The 21,278-nt window shown below is 38.3% G+C and overlaps 1 protein-coding gene across 2 annotated transcripts; it reads left to right on the top strand.

The window, feature by feature from the left end:
• The first annotated feature begins 189 nt into the window (after window positions 1-189).
• Window positions 190-19,653, top strand: LOC139970950 (translin-associated protein X-like). Of its 2 annotated transcripts, none has more exons than XM_071977033.1 (5): window positions 190-346; window positions 3,767-3,872; window positions 6,278-6,394; window positions 9,647-9,914; window positions 14,410-19,653. In XM_071977033.1, the coding sequence occupies exons 1-5, from the start codon at window positions 331-333 to the stop codon at window positions 14,848-14,850; spliced, it is 948 nt and encodes a 315-aa protein (XP_071833134.1). In that variant the 5' UTR covers window positions 190-330; the 3' UTR covers window positions 14,851-19,653. The 2 variants fall into 2 exon arrangements, with proteins under 2 accessions (XP_071833134.1, XP_071833135.1); XM_071977034.1 differs by lacking the exon at window positions 190-346 and adding an exon at window positions 669-699.
• Window positions 19,654-21,278: the final 1,625 nt, after the last annotated feature.

The raw sequence follows: 21,278 nt of genomic DNA, 5'->3' as shown, positions 1-21,278 counted from the left end.
TAACTTTGGTATGAGGTGATCATGTTTATTAATTAAATAACCATAATCTATGTACAAGAACCATTGAACTAAACGTGTACGTAAGCTAAAGATTGAAAAAAGAATATTGAAAATGTAGGATGGAAATAAAACTGATTGAAGTGAAAGGAGAATTTAAAAACCGGATAAAACAAAGAGGCAAATTGCAACAAATTGTAACAAAAAACATAAGTGTGTGATATTGTAACTAATTTACGCTATAACTTCAATTTTAGTTCGATGCATACACTTCACTTGGTTCAGCGTTGCCTGGGGTTTGGTCAGCAAAGATCGTGTTTTCGCAGATAAGTCATGGCAGGCGATAAAGGTTAGGCAGGCAAATTGTTGTTATCAATTGTTATTTAAGCAATACCAAATACATCATCAATGTGATCGAAAGCTTTAAGAATGATGCATTATATTGGAAAACGCCTAGCTACTGGACAAAGCCACCATAATTTGTTGTAGTGACATAAGAAATATCGTGTATGTGGTATCGGTTTTGCGAATTAATTGCTATTGCATAGTGTGCCTTTGGCTTTAGAATATACTGCTTAGTGCTATGTACGTCCCATGTGTAAAATTGCGGTAGCCTAGTACTAGGCTATCTAATGACCTAGCGTATCGAATGATACTTTAGGGGTTAAACCAAAGTACAGGGTAATATGTCAATTATACTAGGTAACTAAGAGACCAACATTAATGATAAAGCCTAGTTTGGCTTTCCAACATTCATTCTTATACTTTATGGTTAGTTAGGCCTAGCCTAGTATAGCCTATTCTAAGTCATATGCTTCAGCCTAGTCACGAGGCCGAGGATAATGTAACGTAAATGTAATGTAGCTCAGTCCCTAGCGTTAGTTTGGCTTCACTGCAGGCACTGTGCAAGTTCTATACTAGCTAGACAGGTACATACCTGTAGACCCACATTGCTTTTTGGTTATTCCTATGTCAAATTCATACAATATTTCAGCTAGCCTATAGTGAGGACAGAATGAAATGGATTGCAAAAGGATTGAATAATTTTCCATGAAGGTATTCATTGAGTATTTTGCTGGGATGGTAGACTTTGCTACTCTTACAAAATGTATGGCTTCACTGTCATCCACTGTTAATAGATTGTGTACATTGGCCACGCTTTGAAAAGTCCAACCAACCAACCTCAGAGTGGCTCCCATGAATTGAAGTCAAAGTAGGGAGTTATTTGAGAATGACACTAGCCCTATGGTTGATGAAGGCAGTAGACCGTGAAGATCGAAGCCGGCTACGAGGTGGAAATAACTGTTGTGGGGTATTCGGCCACTTTGCCAAATACCCATTCAACTGTGAATTACTGTAGTGCATGGATCTGTTTGCTGGTTATGGCTGGACAGTCTGGTAATTCAACTTACTGGCATCAGCTGACATCTGGCATGACCTCTCACTGGACGCATACATACTGTACATGTGCATTTCTACTAAATATTTCTGAAGCAAATTATACAATTGGCGTCAATTTTTATTGGAATCCTACTTTATGTTTAAAATAATAATTGTGGGTGTACAGTATAACGCTTTTCATATAAATGAAGGCATACATGTACAAACATATTCTACACATATTCTACACATATTCTAGATACAAACATATTTTACTTGGTGCATATGGCCAGCCATTGGAAGTGTATTTCTTGCGTAAATAAATTGTAGGCTGGATCTATGACATTTCAAAATATCTAACACACAGTGTTTGTCAGCTTGTTAGTTAGACAAGTTTGATTATACTAGCAGCAGATGTAATGTTGTAATTCCCTTAAGCCAGTGGCCACCCTAATAAATAATTCAGTTGGCAGTGTGCAGTGACTCTGCCCAGTTTAAACAAATGTATCAAACCAATCATGTGCGAATAAATCTGCACCTTGCGAATCTAACGAACATCGTTTGTTAACAAAGAAAACAGCCATTAAGTGTGCGCTTTGTCAGTACGATAGTTCAGTGTACAGTATCAGTTGTAAGATATACGGTACAGAGTGGGTGTAAAGTGATAAAGTTATTGGAAACTAAAGGCACATTGGTTGAAGTGAGTCGGGCAGTGTGCGGCTAGCTTGACTTACTTAGCTCTGCCTGACTTAGCTCGCCTAAAATAGTGTCAGTAACTACTTGTTGCTATTTCATGGAACTAGTAAGGAAAAAGTAAGTAAAATTTAGTTATAATGATACTGTATATGAACAGTATGTATGTACTGTATGAAAGCTGAACAAAGAAAGACAATTGGGAAGAAAACTTGTGATAATTTTAATGAGGGAAATATTGGTTTCTCATCTTTGTTTTTCAGATGTTGGGATATTGCCAAATGCAGCTTTTCATATCACGTGTGGCGATAAAAGTGTTTAGTAACAATATTTTGTATATTGCTAAAAATCTAGATCTGTATTATTTTAATAGGGTTGAGCGTGAGCTTTGAAACAGGGTATAAATTAAGTTCTGATCAAGGATTCCAATGGTCCATAAGCAATTTAAATATAATCCTTGGGGCATCCCAAAATTTGATGTAAAGATTTGCAAAATGAAAGCAGAACTTGTCATGTTTCAAGGAGGGAAATACTGGTTTCTAGCCTGTTTTGAATTTCAGATATTGTGATATTGTAAAAAAAAAGTGTTTCATGCAGAGTGTAGGTGATAAGAGTGTATAGTGACAATATTATGAAAATAATCATAAATTACTGACCCATAGTCTTGTAGGTAAAGCGTGAGCTTTGAAACATGGTATGAATTAGTTCTGTTGAAGGATTACAGAGACCCATTAGTGGTTTAATTGATCCTTGGGTCATCAAATAATTAGATCTAAGATAGAAAAGTATAACATGAAGAACTTTATCCGAACTTCATATTGTGTTCCCTCTAGCAACATGTCACATGAAACAGCTACAGTGCATCTTGACAGTTAACAATCTCCACCCTAGTCACTTGGTCTGGCTCTGTAATACCCTACCACCATCTCTGTTGGGTTTTCGTACCTGTGATAGATCTTGGATATTTATTACTATAAATTCAATGTTTTATATAAAAACTTTTTGTCAAGTCTTAAAGGGTGTGAAGACTCGCGCAATAATAAACGTCTAATGCCGGTAATCTGACCTAGGTTCGAATGAGGTGAAACAGAAGTGTTCAATAGACACCACCATCGAGCCCAGAAAATACACACAGCTTGCTACCATCGGTAATTAGACACTAGTGTACAGTCAGTACATACAGCTGCGGTCAATACCCACAGCACAGTGTACAAACAATACAGCGATGGACATCTCAGGTCCAGCTAAAGATAACAAGGTATCACGTTTCACTACTGTACTGTCTGCATTTTGTAGCAACACGAACAAACGTCACTTGCAAGCAACGGAAAGTTAACTTTTTCAGAGGCCGCACGCGGTTTGGGGCGAGTCTTCAATGCCTTTAAGTATATAAGCCATGACCTTTGTACATGAATAATTTTGTTTTGAAGAAGACTAGAATTACGTAACCTTTGTAACTATCTGATAAAATCTACTGTGCATACAGTACTGTTTTTGGAGCATTTTTCTTTCAATAGTTTTAAGGTAGCATTTTATCGTTTAATATTTTGGAGGTCCTTTGCCTCCTTTCGTACCATATTGCTTGTCAGATGTAGAAAGAACAGACTTACTAACTGCATTTATTCTCTAGCACAAGCTTTACGAAAAGGAAACTTGACAAAGTCTTCAAATCTTCACGACTGTTTTACTTTTGCAGGTTCTTACAAACGGAGTAGAAAGGGAGGTCATGGATACAATAAACAGAGAAGAGATGAAGAGAAGAAAAACGTGGACTTGAACTCACCCATTCTACAAGCCTTCAGGTATAATAATACTAATAATAATCAGCAGTTATTTTTCGACTCTTTAAGTGACCACAAATGTGGGAGAAACCCGCAATGGCTTATAGATTACAACTTACACGCTGGGTGGCTTCCAATTCAACATTTTAACTCAAATTTGGAATCTTTTCAATTTAGAAAGTTATTTCAGATGTGTAAACCGTAGATTGCTCTTGGATGAAAAACCCACCTTACTATGACCTGGCTGGGTATCGAACCCGGAACCTTCCGATTGCTAAGCCTCATTGATTCAAATGCCACCGCCTTTATCCACTCGGCCACAGCACCGGTTATAATAGTGAAACAAGGAAAGCTGGGTGACAGATATCCGTTGTTTTGTCCCCTTGAAATTTCCCACTAAGACCTCGTCGAGTTTCACATGTTGAATACATATTGGAAAGTACTTTGGTTGTTTTTATGGAACCTGTGTAAATGTATTACTTGTGCAGTATCATGTGGGAATTGGTAATGATGAGAATACGGCAATAAATTACAACCCATGCCACAGATAGTCTATTGAAAGAGTACAGTTGCATATATACTGTAGTGCTTGGTAGGCTAAATCCTTGTAAAAAAACCCAATAAGATCACATTAATGTCCATACTTTCTTAAATTTTGAAAATCATCCTTTTCTGTATATTTACTGTATATTAACATTTATTGCCAATTTGACCAAGAAGGAATAATACATGGGAACATTCTACCATTTTTGACATTCGACACAAACAAATAGCAGATATAAGTTAGCTAACATTATGGAAGTCACTTTGAAAGTGAATGCTATGGACTTTGCCTTTGCAAATTTACATCATTGATTGACTTTTCGCATTTTGTGAAAAACAACTTGAGAGGCTTGCTACCGCAATACTTTCCGTTGCTATGGTTATATCATGACATTTCCGAAATTGTATCATAATTTATATCCCTCGACTAAATAAGTCTAATCATCTCATTACTGTACCGTACCTGGTACTTAATAACTGTCACTAGTCCTAGCTTTCTTGTGTCTGATCAACAATTTTTGACAAGTTTTCTACAACTAACTTATAGTGTTATTCAAATGTATGAGAGCAATTGACCAAGCTAATTAGATACCTGGGTGTTTGCACCAGGCTTGTTCGCATTTGTCAGATTTGTGTTAGTGCTAGACTGTTTCAAGTCGTTCATGATTGGCCAATGCTTTCACAAATGATTAACAATTGCCAAATGGTAGTCAGCATTTAATATGCGACTTCACTTCTGATGAATATGTGATTTTTGAATACTGCCCTCTCCATATATGACTCTGCAATGTAGACATGTGTTCAGTTGACATCGTGAATCTTAAATTGTGTCCGCACTGCATTTGGCCTTGATTGTCTCCTTGACTATTAATTGTAGTTTTATTGCCTTTGAAAGAAACTGTATGAACTTTCATAAATTGCATGAATTTTGATATATATGCCACCTTTCATATGTGACTTCATGTCAAAATCGATGAGGTGAAGGTTAAATTGTACGCTGTCTATGGCCTTGATATATCTCTGTGACACTATACCGCGGTATAATATAATAGAACATATATATACTGTATACTCTACTATAAACCATGGCAGACAGACTAAAACAGCCTCTTGCTATGAATCTGAAGAAGTTTGTTTGACAAAATGTCACCCTTGTAAAGATGTTGTTTATTCGATTTCCTTTTTTAAACATGTTTTGTTGGAATAATCCTTCTGACACCGACCTGTTTGGTACTGTTGGTGAGACTAATGTGTATCCATATTCTCATGCGCTTCCAAACTGATATAACTATACTGCAGTACAGTACACAAATCTTCATTGTATGTTACAAATAGGGTTAAAACATATTTCTCTGGTTGAAAAGTGAAACACAGCTTAACTAAGTTCCACTGTGGTTTACCTGTATGATCTGAATTACATCTATCACACACTGTACACTGTAACTTAACATTACGGAAGTACTTACTGTTTATCGCAGAATAGAGCAACGTTTAGCGTTAGCACTTTATAAATATTGCAAGTACGTAGTCGACGTCACACATCTTTTCGCTTTTTTTTCTCGTTATGCTTTATACGGTGATAATATGGCCTCATCAATCATGATTTGTATTTCCAAAGAATGATCATATCAAGCTTCCAAATCGGTCCCGTATAGTGTTGCTAATACTTTATTTGTACAAAGATAATTTGCATATTTTAAACACAGTCATATCTAGGATTGGTCAGGAAAACCTTCGGGACAGAGTAGTTTCCAGACGGGACGATACTAGTTAATTTTTCCCTCACAAAAACGGTGATTCTGATCCATCGGGATGTACAGTACACCTATGGTGACCCCCACACACTGTATACCAATACTAATTTTGTCCGTCTTGTTTTGCAGTGTTTTTCAACAGGAGCTGGACACGAAACATGACAAATATGAAAGGATTGTCAAGCTCAGCAGAGATATCACCATCGAGAGCAAGAGGATCATCTTCTTGCTGCACAGAATATCCGGGTAAGTACCGGAATATACCGTACTGCAAGGGAATGTCAACAAATGTACGACCACATTTAATTTGTCCAAACCGTGCTTGACAGAGCTGTGTCAGTCAATACGTAGCAGCCCTGTAGAGGTCGTCTCAAAAATCGTGAAAGATTTGGAACTTGACTTGAAAGTTCTTGAGTGTTGAAGTTTATTCCTAATCTGAACACTTCTTCGATGATAAACTATAGCTAAAGCTATAGTTAGGTCATCATTAATGTGAAGGTGTCACAGCTGTAGACAGTCACAGCATAGTTATAGTTAGGTCATCATTAATAATGTGAAGATTTCACAGCTGTAGATAGTGACAGCATAGTTATAGTTAGGTCATCATTAACGTGAAGGTGTCACAGCTTTAGACAGTGAAAGCATAGCTATAGTTAGGTCATCATTAATAATGTGAAGATTTCACAGCTGTAGATAGTGACAGCATAGTTATAGTTAGGTCATCATTAATGTGAAGGTGCCACAGCTGTAGACAGTGAAAGCATAGCTATAGTTAGGTCATCATTAATAATGTGAAGATTTCACAGCTGTAGATAGTGACAGCATAGTTATAGTTAGGTCATCATTAACGTGAAGGTGTCACAGCTTTAGACAGTGAGAGCATAGCTATAGTTAGGTCATCATTAATAATGTGAAGATTTCACAGCTGTAGATAGTGACAGCATAGTTATAGTTAGGTCATCATTAATGTGAAGGTGTAACAGCTTTAGACCGTGAAAGCATAGCTATAGTTAGGTCATCATTAATAATGTGAAGATTTCACAGCTGTAGATAGTGACAGCATAGTTATAGTTAGGTCATCATTAACGTGAAGGTGTCACAGCTTTAGACAGTGAAAGCACAGCTATAGTTAGGTCATCGTTAATTGGAAGGTGTCACAGCTGTAAACAGTGACAACAGAGCCACAGTAGAGAGATGTGACACAGGCTGGTTATATGCCCCAAAGTTTTAAGCCCCAAAAAAATGCCCTTTTTGATAATTGAGAACTGTCCCTTTTTGTTTAATAACAACAAGCATCCATTTTCCATTTTTATATTCAAATACAGAGTCCTTTTGTTATTTAAAAAATGTTCTTTTATTGTGAACGTTAAAGGAAGAAATTGTAACAAATGTGCTAATGATGAAAAACATAGGTACATTCATTTGTGAACAGTGTAGAATACACAGAGGATTCATTTGGGTGTCAGTTTTGGAGTAATTCGATAGTTCACTCCTCAACCAAATGAAGTAATATGTCCCATTGCCCAGCAAGGGTTGTGCTACCCCAGCCACCCCCCCCACCCCACCCCTCCCGCCCACTCGCAAGGATTAAGCTCTCTTGTGCCACGTCTGGCTATAAAGTAACGTTTCTAGTTAACTATCATAACAAAACCATAGAAGACTATGTGTCTGCACATCTTCACTGCACAGTAATTTCTTTTTCCTCTGAGCTCCACCAGAAATTTGTACTTTGATCGAGGTACATTGCTCTCTCAACTGACAACTTTAACCAAATTCATGTCGAGATACAAATTTGGGAATATGAAGCCAAGTACAAACATTTTGCTCTGTGTCATACATCGTCATTGAAAGAAAGCTAAGAACTGCGAATTTAGATTTTGCAAAGTTAAAGATATGATTATTGCTGTTGTTAGTTCTACACTGTATAAAGTTAAAACTCAATCTTTTGAAGGGATAGCCCAGCAGCAGACAGTATCACACTAATCTTAGAGAGAAAGATATTCAACAAAGTTAGTTGATAACCCCATCTCAAAAACTTGTCCCTAATTTGAGTAATGGATGATCAAATGTAAAGTATTTCAATTGGCTAACCATCCTTCCCTTCCCCTCCCCACCTCCCCTGCCTCCCCTCCCCTGCCTCTCCCTCCCTGCCTCCCCTCCCTACCTCCCCTCCCCTGCTTCCCCATCCCCTGCCCCCACCCCTGCCTCCCCTCCCTGCCTCCCATCCCCTGCCTCCCTACCCCTGCCTCCTCCTCACCTGCCTCTCCCTCCCCTGCCTCACCTGCCTCTCCCATCCCCTGCCTCCCCACCCCTGCCTCCTCCTCACCTGCCTCTCCCTCCCCTGCCTCACCTGCCTCTCCCATCCCCTGCCTCCCCACCCCTGCCTCCCCTCCCTGCCTCCCATCCCCTGCCTCCCCTCCCTGCCTCCCATTCCCTGCCTCCCCTCCCCTCCCCTGCCTCCCCTCCCCTGCCTCTCCCACCCCTGCCTCCCCTCCCTACGTCCCCTCCCCTGCTTCCCCATCCCCTGCCCCCAACCCGGCCTCCCCTCCCTGCCTCCCATCCCCTGCCTCCCCTCCTCTCCCTCTCCCTCCCCTGCCTCCCCTCCCCTCCCTACCTCCCCTCCCCTGCTTCCCCTCCCCTGCTTCCCCATCCCTGCCCCCACCCCTGCCTCCCCTCCCTGCCTCCCCTCCCCTGCTTCCCCTCCCTGCCTCCCCTCCCCTGCTTCCCCTCTCTTGCCTCCCCCACTCTTGCCTCCCCCTCTCTTGCCTCCCCCTCTCTTGCCTCTCCTACAGTAGCCTACTCCAGGAAGTGGATCATAGTCAGGGGATGTTATGCAGATGAGCTGCAAATGCTCTACTGTACTTCCCTATCGTAATCTCCTTATTGCTTTATACAGAATATCTTTGAATCTGAATCTTTGCTTTGCTGCTTAAGTTCTTTTTTTTTTCTAAATTAATAGAATAATAAAAATATAAATATAAATAAAATATTATTTCCTCTGTAAATACATGATTTTACCAAAAGCCACGATGGCATATTATTCACAAAATATCACTACTTAAGTGTAAAAGATAAATCTTATCTCATACAAAATGCTATGAGGATGTGGTTTTTACCTAAAAGATGCAGAATATTTTGTTACACAACAATTTTTATTTTGCAAGCAACTTCAGCTATGGGACTTTTAACCCTGAAAAATATCAGCATTTATTGGCTAAATGATATTGTTTTAGCTGATTTTGTCAACCCAATCCCTGTGAAATAACCTGAGGGCACAGTACACACAATACCAAGAACAGCACCCCACATGTGATATGATGAAGACTGATGCCTCGAATGAAGTCAAACTAGCAGGGTCTTGTCAAAGTTTTGGGGTTTCATGACAACAGAGATTCTTGCATGAGTGAAATTTCAAAGAGAAAGTCTTATTTGTAATCATCAAAATATTGAATATATTGCCGGTATTGCTTTTCAAACTGTTTGAAACTTATTTCGCAGAGACTCAAACAAAGATGACGTCATGGAAGAAGCTTGCGATAGAATTTCAGACATCCAGTCCTCTTTACTCTCCAAAGTTGCTGAGGAACTGGTATCAGAGGACATGTTTCAATTCCTACACGCCTTCACTGCAGGATTACAAGAATACATCGAAGCTGTGGCTTTCTACGTTTACGTCAAGCATGGATGTCTAGTCACGAAGAGAGAACTGGAAGAAAAATATCTACGGCTTCGCAAGTCTCCGACAGCAAAGGAAGGCGAGCCAAAGGTTTGGGTTTTAACTTTGCCAATTTGAAGATGATGAAAAATGTCTTTTTTTCCATTGAACCAGTTGTGAAATCTGTTAATACAGCTTTTTTGTGTTTGCTTACTAAAACTTCCAAGGAATTCACTTGGGTGAAATGACCAGGCTGGTTGGGCGAAATGACCAGGCTGGTTGGGCGAAATGACCAGGCTGGTTGGGCGAAATGGCAGTTGGGCGAAATGGTTGTTAGGCGAAGTGACCAGAAAGCTTTCTCTGCCAAATCTGCCTCTGTTCATGTCTTGAGCATGTTTGTGAAAGTATTTCGTTGGCTCATTTACTGTACATAGACCTATCCTATGTTTATTCAGTGTTTCACCAGTTACTGTATCAAATCAAACCAAACATGCCTATTTATCCAGGCCTAGTCCACAGAGCCAACTTCTCCACGCCCGGCATATTATTATTATAGCCAAAATTATAGACAGAGATCTTTGTGTATTAGAGAATAGAGTTGTATAAATATTGTTGGACTAAAGTAAATTCCCATGTCTAAGGTCTGGTCTTTGTTCAAATTAGTTTTTGGGCGTGTGTTTTCAAAGGATCATTAGACTGCCTGTCAAGTCTTTAGTTTGAAGACAATTGCTTGGCCTCTGAATTCAGTCCAGCATAGCATAGGCCTCCTTAACTTTAGTAGTGAAACACGTACAGTAGGTAAATAGGCTAGCTCTTCTGCAGTGGTTTCATGTTTTCCTTTAATTAGTGTAGGCTGTGTGGAGCAGGGATGTCCATCTGATGAAGAAAGTGATGAAGTGATCCAGGTGATCCAGATGATCCAGATGAAAGTGATCCAGATGAAGAACGTAAAAAAGCCTAGCTTAAAGTTGCTGTACAGCTTGTGGCAATTTTAATAATAATAATAAAATTTATCCCAATTTTGCATTGCAAAATGCTATTGCAAATGGTCATATTGCTATACAAACTGTGAAAAGATTTATATACTGTACATCAGTTTTGTTCTCAGGAACCTAGCCTTTTTATGAGAGACAAGATTCACAGCCTTCAGGATTACAACGCAAGAAAGTTGAATGCTAAACTATTCAGTGCTGAGTCTGCCTAGAGCTGGACTGCTGTCAATGCATACATGTGCACACTAATTTGAATGTATATATTCAATATACAGTATATACTGTAAATGTGTGGTTCGCTGCCTTGTCCAAAGCCTACCCCTCCTGCCTTCCCCTTCCCGCTGCATCCTCTCCCTCCCTCTCCTCTCATCGTAATCATTTGCAAGACGATTTTTGCACATCCTGCCTTTGTCTAAGAGTCATCCATGATATTATACAACCAAACCTGCGTGCAGTGTATACATGTAACGTTAATTGAAGGAGCAATTAATTGTGTGAAACAAAGAGGAACTACTAATAAGAACTACTAAAAATTAGTCGAAGAAACACTGACCAGCCCCGACTTTCTCACAGGGACAATAGCATTTATATCTATGTTCTCACAATGATACCCGAGGATATTAAGGAAATTAGTAAATTCTAAAGAAGCACCATATTTTAAAGTGTGTTTTACTCATACTGTGCCCCCAGTATACACAATTTCTCAGCTAGTTTCATAATTTTTATTATAAATCAGATTGTATTGATACTGTTTAATAATTAGTACATACTGTACTCATCCTCTTGATTAGTTCTACATTGCTGTTGTCATGACACCATATCTCGACCGTCTCATGTATTAGCTACAGTACGTTTGATAAATTACATCAAATTTGATCTTTATTTAATTACCCCATTTCACCTTTGAGATACGGAGAAGCCAGTTCTATTAATTTTCCAAAGCTCCCGTTTATGATTAATCGTACATTGACGTTAATCTTCTCTCCACAGTGTATTTGCTTGATATGACGGAACCTTCGCAACATTTAGGAAAGATTAGAGGCAATGCACTGTATCATTGCTATGACGACCAACAGGTTCATAAAATGGAATTAACAAAGACAAAGATATAAAAGAAATGTATAAAAATATATGGCTTTTGGGGGAGGAATTAATAACCTTTGTTTCTGGAGTAGGTTCAAGCAATTAATTTTTTAATGTTCTTAGATACATTTCCCGAAAGATTCGAGAAGGATTGATTATTATCTCTAATATCTTAAAATGAAGGATCAAGTTTCCTCTTTAAAAAACTACAAATTCACCATGACATAATATCAATACTTTAAAAATATGTACTTTTCTGTATTATAGGTGTGTACTCCAAGGCCCATAGTGCAAGTTTTAATACAGTCCTTGCTGTTTCTGATGCTGACCCTAATATTGTTAAATACAGTAGCAAACTGTACTTTTGTTATTTATTTATTCTTTGTCATGCAAAATCAGTTCTAAATTCTACTCTCCACTTCTAATGGTTGTTGAATCTTCTTTGTACTGTATGAGAAATTAACGAGGTGATATTAATAACGTGGGTAAACAAATCATGAGAGAACTCAAATAATGAGGTTAAAGCAGATGTGCTTTTATTCAACTGTATTCGAGCAGACCATGAAAGAAACTGACATGACGTGATATGGTGACAAACAACAAAAGAACCATATGATTATGGGTTGTCATGAACTCATCATTTAGTCGTATCTAGACAATTGTACTACTTGCTATACTGTAGTTTAAAACTTTGAATGAGATATGAGTAATTACTTAATGTAGTATGCGGTTCTTTGCTTTATATACTACAATCAAGAGTTTTCATCTCTTAAAGAGCAATGTTTCATACAGATTACAGACTTTACACATTTGGAAGAACTTGTAGCGGTTGAAAAGTCCAATTTTTGACAAAAAAATTATATAAATACTTGTTATTGTATTGTTCAATACAATAACTATATAGTGTTCAAAGTGAAACTACACATATATACAGTAGTTCATAGATTGAACCTATTCTGTAAATCCTTCATGTTGTGAAACTACATACAGTATTCATACAGTATTTACCTTGTGGTAATGCCAAATGCATGCCAACCCAACGTACATATTGTACAAAAACACTGCTTAAGTTATAGACTCCCATATGGATGCAGCACTTCAGATGTGCGTAGAGTAAACTGTGTTAATACTGTAGCAACACCCTTCAATCTTCCACAATCCTATTGTGTTGCAAACTCTGTAATAGTCTTATTCTGCAAGTTACTGTACTGTTAAAAGTTATATCATATTTCACAAAGATTGCTTAACATACTGTACAACCATGTGTAACAGAAAATGCCAAATGTGTCTGCAATTTAGGTCTCTTCTGGGAATTAGTTAAATTGTAAGCAATGGAGATGACATACATGTAATGATACATGGTTTAAAGGTGAACATTGGAATTTGAGAATTAAAAATGTTGGTACTGTACACAGTATATATATATACGACAAGCAGTTTTGAGTTGCTGATAAACGGTATGTTCACAACTTTTTAAAGAAGAAAAATTGAATAATGACTATTTGTTCAGTTCACCTAATTCAGAACTTGAAGGTTGTGATTATGCAATCTAATGATTTGATCAAGCTCATGATTTGTTAGTTGTAAATGTCTTGTACTGTACAACATTGTTTGAATCACTCGACTATTAAACCATAGATCATCGATTGGTTACAGCGAGTTATTGACAGACAGTATTAGAAATAGTCAATATGCCTGTGTATTAAAGCGTGTTGTTGCCAATTCTGTGCAATTGTTGCTTTCAGACTATATGTGGAGATGTTAACTAAAGATTATTGCCACAAGTACAAACTGTGAGTTGAATATTACAGCAGTGTACAATACTTCTACTTTATATAGTCCGAGTCTTTAATATGTAATGTATTAGGGAGGAAGGTTTGAAGGTGATCTAGGTCTATACTGTAGGCAACTAAAATACCTGGCTGATTTTAGTGTCTGTGTTCTCAATCATTGCACAATGAACACATGAGAAAGTTTGGACATTGTGGAATTGCATACTGTAAAGGATTGGGAAAATACCAAGGATTACATATCTATATATATATATATATATATATATATATATATATATATATATGTATATATATATGTGTGTATATATGCATATTACCAATGTATATTTTACCAAAAAGAACAACTTTATAGTACTGTACACATATAATATATATATATATATATATATATATATATATATTATACATATATATATATATATATATATATATTTACATATAAATGTATATAACCAAAAAGAACCACTGTATAGCATATATCACCAGATCTCATGATTAAATAGTCACCAAAATTAGCAAAATGTGCAGCAGGGACAAGGTTTAGGCAATCCTTTAGATGGAGTTAAGTAATAACAATGGAATCATGGTCACACCAGCATCCACCTCATCTCCCCCCTCCCCCCCAAAAAAAAATAATAACTGTGTTTTAGCTACAATACAAGTGCTGTTCTCTATATTATATTTCAACTCTTTTTCAACTGCTCCTCCTCCACTGATTAGTGTGTCTCTATATTTCAGAGCCAAGAAACAGAGGCTACCTCCTCTCCAGAAGACGAGGCACCTATTGCTAAGCAACCAGAAGACATCCAGAGGAAGCCCGAGGGACCCGTTTCGTTCGACATACCTCCCTTGGAGTTCATTCTCGGTCTGGCCGATTTCACCGGGGAACTCATGAGACTGTGCATCAATTCCATCGGCGACGGCGACCTCCAGTTGCCGTTCAACGTGGTGGATTTCCTGCGCCGAGTCTACGACGGCTTCCAGCTGGTCGGGAACCAGTCGGGACGGGAGTTGACGCGCAAGGTGAGGACGCTCCGGCAGAGTCTTTGGAAAGTGGAGAACGTCTGCTACACGCTACAGGTCAGGGGTTCTGAGATACCCAAGCACATGTTACTGGACGCTATCAACACGAGCGGCAAGGGGGACGAGTCGTTCGGTAAACCCGAACTAGAGACATAGAAACGTGGAGATTAGGTCCATCAAAGAAGAGAGGTCAATTTTCCTCCCCCTCCAACTGCCTCCTCTCCCCCCCTCCCACCCCTGTCCAACACACATGTTCCCAACTCTTGCTGCCCAGCGTTCAGACCACTTAACGCGGTACTTGAGCCATGATCAGGATAAACTAGATATTTTCGAGTCACTCCAAGATTAGAGTCACTCCAAGATTAATGTATGTCGTCCAGTTACAGAGTTGTTGACAATTGACAATTCATAATCATGGACGTTAAATATGCATGTAAGAGACTCACTTCGGTCAGCTTGCTGCTTTGATAAGCCAATGAGGCTTCTTCGCAAGTTCCTGCTTGCAGGAGGATCTAAAATACATACATACATATTTCTGTATGTCATGTTGTGTACAACCACATACAGTATCTATGCCATGTCATGTTGTACTCAACCACATACAGTACATATACCAGTAGGAGCGCTTTGTATCCAGACTAGTACTGTACGATTTGATAACAAAAATGCTGTAACAAATTTGTAGAGGGCGACAACCCAATCAATGGTGTCAAAGAATTCATCACAGAGAAATGATACTCCACGCTGTAGTACTTTGGGATTGTATGCTAAATGGTATTTAAAGTAGCGTTAGGCTTGCCAGGCAAAGATTGAAACGAAAGAATACCCACCTGTGATGGTTGATTTATACCAAACAAACTGAAACACATGCAGCATTTTACTACTTCATTGGGGGTGGGGGGAGGGGGCATGAAACAATTGATACAACTGATAATGGCCAAGTTTAGAGGAATGCAGTTATTTTGTAGATATCTGGACACATTCGGAGGACAAGAGAACTTTCATGGATGTCTGGAGGATCTCAAAAGGCATTGAAGACTCGCCCAAACTGCGTGCCATGCTCTTGAAAAGTTAACTTTCAGTTGCTTGCAAGTGAAGTTTTACAAAATGCAAACAGTAATGAAACATGATACCTTGTTATCTTTTATCTAGACCTGAGATGTCCATCGCTGCTATATACACTGTGTTGTGGGTATTGACCAAAGCTGTATGTACTGACTGTACACTAGTGTCTAATTACTGATGGTAGCAAGCTGTGCTCGTATCTTCTGGGATCGATGGTGGTGTCTAACACTTCTGTTACACCTCATTCGAAACTAGGTCAGATTACTGGCATTAGACATTTATTTTTGCGCAAGTTTTCACACCCTTTAATTTATATGTTAGTAGTAGCTGCATGGTTGAAGCCACTGGCATAGTAAGCTTTTTTTCCCCCTTTAATAGTACGGTACTGTATAGTTGGGTGGGCCAAAGCAGATGGGGATATATTGGGTACCACATGCGTAGAAGAATACAAGTTTGAAGAATTTCGATAAAGTCTTTGATCAAAGGGAGAACAGAGTGTCAGCTGAAAAAATGACCCGGTCAAGAAATTTCACCAGCCGGTTCATGAGCTGTGTGCACATGTTGCTAGAAAAGTGACACAATTAAGTCAAGATAAGATTGCATGTGATGTCATCAGGGCGATGAATGTCATGTAAAAAGAACCTATTTTCTGCTTTCAACCATCTCATTTTGCTCTGGTCGCAAGAAATGCCCTGAATGTTTACTTGTACGTAAGCTGCAGTTAATAATAAGTGAACTGTTGAGTTTATTTAATTTGTGAGAATTATTTATCTTCTTTTTTGAATAAATGATGTCTACATTGTCACCCACTGATTGTCACTCACATTGCCATGGCCAGATACATTTTTTTTACATTTTTTAGTATAAGGGTGACGAAAGAGAAAGAGATAATTTCTCTCCAAGAAACACCCTTTGCACTTCCAAATGGTTTTTGCTCCCCACAAATTGTTTTGCTTGCCCTGTAATTTACCCCTACCCTCCTCCCACTCTGAAAAATCTGATGCTACCCTGCATTTAAATTCATCATTTTCTGTATTAAAAAATTATACAATATTTTAATAATTTTAAGACCATTACGGTTGTTTCAAACATGGTTCTAAGAAAAAAAAAATACATTTTACACGTTGTCCTCTTCTTTAAAAGACAATAATTGATTTGAAATTGACAATGTACTGTAGTTTCCGTGGAAACGATTGTTAATTGTTTTCTATTCATTTCATCATCCCAGACACTATGTCATTAATCTTATTCCTTAAAGAGGGATGTTCTGCCAGGTGATGTTTTTTGCGTGCTTAAAGGCATTGAAGACTCGCCCCAAACCGCGTGCGGCCACCTGAAAAAGTTAACTTTCTGTTGCTTGCAAGTGACGTTTTGTGCGTGTCGCTACAAAATGCAGACAGTAATGAAACGTGATACCTTTTTATCTTTAGCTGGACCTGAGATGTCCATCGCTGTATCGTTTGTATACTGTGCTGTGGGTATTGACCGCAGCTGTATGTACTGACTGTACACTAGTGTCTAATTACCGAAGGTAGCAAGCTGTGTGCATATTTTCTGGGATTGATGGTGGTGTCTAACAGTTCTGTTACACCTCATACAAAACTAGGTCAGATTACCGGGAATACCGGCATTAGACGTTTCTTTTTGCGCGAGTCTTCACGACCTTTAAAATTCTGGAAGTTGTCTGCATCTTTAGGTCCAATCCACATAGCATATTGTCTGGCAGAGATATGAATTTTTCAAATGATATTTCGTAATTTTTGCATCTAGCAACAACATACAGTAGTGAATGATGTCGCCATTGTAATGAGTTGGAGTTTTCACCTGCCCTATATGTCCATATAAGACTGCCACCAGAATTATTCTCTTTGATTGCTTTGCACGGGGGTGATAATTTCTGATGAGCAGCTTCCTGATTATTAATTAGAATTCAAAGGCAATATTTCATATACATTAATATGAATCATTACAAACATCTTTGTATACATTTGCTCGATAGAAATCACTGTTCTAAGGTTTACATTGTACTTTTTTGACACCGACATAGATCCTAACAATTTTTTTTTTTTTTATAAAGTTGAAGGTTAACCTTAATATCTGGGCGAAATGTCAAATTATTAGAACATTCAGGAAAGTTCTTTGACCTCATTGGAGAATCTTGTCTGGAAGTCAAACAATGCTTCAGGAACATGCTATAAATGAAGCAAGAGAAAGTCGTTATTATTTTTAATCAGGTTTATATGGAAAACTGAGTTTGATCACTTTGTATCTGCCAGACGACACTGAAGATTAGCAGATTATCATCAGTCAGTGGCGGGGTGCACAGGATTCCAACAATTGGGATGGTAGGGAGGGGGAGGGGAAGGAGGGGCAAGTTGAAAATCTCTGATTTAGGTAAAGGCAGGAACCTTTACGGAAGGCCTGAAGTGAGTCAAGTGTGTCTTTAAAGGAGGGGTGTGGCCCTGGGTTTCTAGAGGCCACCAATCATGTGCTGGGTGTGAGGAAGGACGCGGGGGGGGTGGGGGTGGTGAGGGTGAGGGTCGACCCCAGAGCAAAGAATGAAATGTTTAGATGTCTAATGGTGCATTCTGTGGCAGAGTTAGACTATCAATTAGGTCAATAATTCTGTCTTACCGCAAGTATGGATGAATTAATACTCTTGAATTTTGCATAAGGTTTAAAACGCGGAAGGGTTGTACACAAATTAAAATAATGATTGTGTTGTTAGCATATCTACCTGAAATACGAATATACTTATATTCATCATCTGTAGACAATTCCCAATTCCTTGTTGTGGGTACATGTCAGAAGCCACCATACAATATACCTTCCATGTAATGCAAGAACCTCACCCAGAGCCTAACGTTGCTTTCGAAATGACAGGATCAATTTCATCAAGAAGGTATGGGAAGCTCATCTCAGTGTGCAATGTTTAGAAAATACATGTAGGCCTATGGAAGATATCTAAACAAATAAATATTCCATTAAGATGATGAAATCTCGACCAGTTCCCATTTTGTCTCACTTTTTTGCCATTCTAAATTATCGGCAGGTCATCTTGTGTGATTGATTCTAATGTTGAAGAGGTAAATAATTGACTAACCTTATAGATTAACCTTAACTATCCTCACTCGAAAGGGGCCGCACGGTGAGAAATAAAAACTAAAAAAAAAACTGGCCGCAGCAAATGGTTACTCGCTACGTTCCCTTATAGGAGCCTCATCTAATCCTTGCCCCCCCCCTCTCTCTCTCCCCGGCCCCAAGCTAATATTGAAGAGGAATTTCATCAATAGAAATAAGACCTTATGTATACAGTTTATGAGTACTTGTAGGTTTCTGTATTAAGCCAATCATGTAACGTGACATCAAGGGAAAAGAGAAAGTTTTTTGTTAGAATTAGATTCGAACAAGTGAGCGTACGGTAGTTATTTACTTTATTTCCGTTAAATTACCTATAAGATGGCCACTTCTGAGTTATGACTCGCTGTCCATATCTTGACTTTTTTTTTTTACATTCTTGTTGTCTTATTTGTATGTCAATGCCCAACAGGTTACCAGGTGAATTCTATCAATGCCCAACATTTGATAACAGGGTTGGAAAACCTTGCGACCGACCTCAAAAAGTTTTAAAAAAAAAAACCTCAGAGGGGTATTATTATGTGTACTTTTAATTAAATTGTTAAGTACTTCTATGTATCAGAAGTGTTCTGGAAATTCGGCAAGATTTTCTGCAACCCCTGAATAAGGCGTGTATCATATCTTTGGCTTGAAATTTAGTCTGTGCTATCTCTGTTGTACTATACTTGTTTTGTTTACATACTGTTACTCTTGTGATAAATGTGTGGAGATCGGTAAAGGAGTTGAAAATTAAAGTCATTATAGGTTAATAATTGAGAGTTTTATTAAACATTTTCATCTTTAATTTCAAACTGTCACAATACAGACTCACACATCTTCCATCACCACCCTCCCCCCCCCCCCCTCGCCACCAACCTTTTACGATTTACTGCATATCACATGTGACATGATTATGTACATGTTGACTTTGTAATTATGTCACCTGTCAGGGGAAGTGCATCAATGGATGAAAAATTATTTTGTAAATGATTCATTGACAAGGAACAGATGTTGAGTACAGCATTACTCATTACGGAAATGTGTACATGATTCATAATAGTAACATGCACCTGTATGTATAGTGGGCTCTTACATAGAGTCAGCCTCGGCTCTATAGCTATATATATATATATATATATATATATATATATATATATATATATATATATATATATATATATATATATATATAATATATGTATGTATATATATATATGTATATATATATATATATATATATATATATATATATATATATATATATATATATATATATATATATATATATATGGTGGCATTCATAAGAGGTTATACAGCCGGTCCGGGCCTATAGAGTCAATTCATGGAGGGCCGGCACTGGGGAAATATGTGAAAAGGATGTTTTTCCCTCATAATTTTATAATAATTTTTTTTTTAATTTTTCATAATATACTTGTGTGAAAATGAAGAATTCGAAAAGAAGGAAACCAGGTTATAAAGGGATCAATGGGGCCCGACCCTACTTTCGATGCCGTGCACTGGTCATGTTTCATTTCAAATACTGTAGAGGAAGAAAAGACATTCCATAGTGTTAAACATGTTCAGTTTGTTATGATTGTATGTGTAGGCTCTTACCTGAGGGGGGTCGTATTCAGACTTGAATAGTGACATTGGTGAACTAACTATACTTACTATAGGTAACTGCGTGAGAGGTAACACTCGTTGATAGTCTCAGACCAAGCTTTACAATAGGATAGCTGCAGCCCCCCCCCCCAGTGAAAACTATGGAGGGGCGGAAGTATCATTCCGCCCCCCCCCCGGCTTCGCAAGTCAGAAAACCCCTTTTTCATTTCCAAATGAGAAAAAAATCTCATTTGGAGCACCAAATTGCATCTAAGGCCAGGTGAAAATGCAAAATTATATACAAAATGGAGTAGATGGGTTGAAGTGTGCTATATTGCACCAAATTGCATCTGAGGCCACCTGGAAATGCAAAAAAATCCACCCCCTCCCATTAGACCCCTCCCCCAGGCCGGCCAACAGTCTTCAGCCCCCCCCCCCCACTCAAAAGTACCTTCCTACGCCACTGCGTCTCACAAACCCCCCTGGGATGGATTCACGCACCCCTGGGGGTTCATGCACCCCAGTTAGGGAACCCCTGATCTAGGGGATAAAGAATAAACGATATATTTTCCGTCACTGAACAACGAAAAGGGGAAAAAAAGGAAAGAAAAAAGAACTAGCTATGTTTTGCAGAGCATCCGTTTAGCCTATGAGTTTATGTATCCACCACATACATATGTCTGTGACACCTAAACTACCCTACATCGATTTGTGACCAAATATGGCGCGATACTGATTATGTCGCACTTGGGAATATGTGTTGATTTTACACTTGATATTAACGAATAAATCTAGGTTAT

Source organism: Apostichopus japonicus, chromosome 8, assembly GCF_037975245.1.
Source record: "Apostichopus japonicus isolate 1M-3 chromosome 8, ASM3797524v1, whole genome shotgun sequence".
Classification (NCBI taxonomy): domain Eukaryota; kingdom Metazoa; phylum Echinodermata; class Holothuroidea; order Aspidochirotida; family Stichopodidae; genus Apostichopus; species Apostichopus japonicus.
The sequence above is the reverse complement of the archived record's forward strand: the minus strand, read 5'-3'. Positions and strand labels throughout refer to the sequence as shown.

Excerpts from the sequence above, each read along its gene's own strand:
- LOC139970950 (XM_071977033.1), top strand. Across the intron at positions 6,395-9,646 it reads TTGCTGCACAGAATATCCGG|AGACTCAAACAAAGATGACG; the intron begins GTAAGTACCGGA and ends CTTATTTCGCAG. Across the intron at positions 9,915-14,409 it reads CAAAGGAAGGCGAGCCAAAG|AGCCAAGAAACAGAGGCTAC; the intron begins GTTTGGGTTTTA and ends TCTATATTTCAG.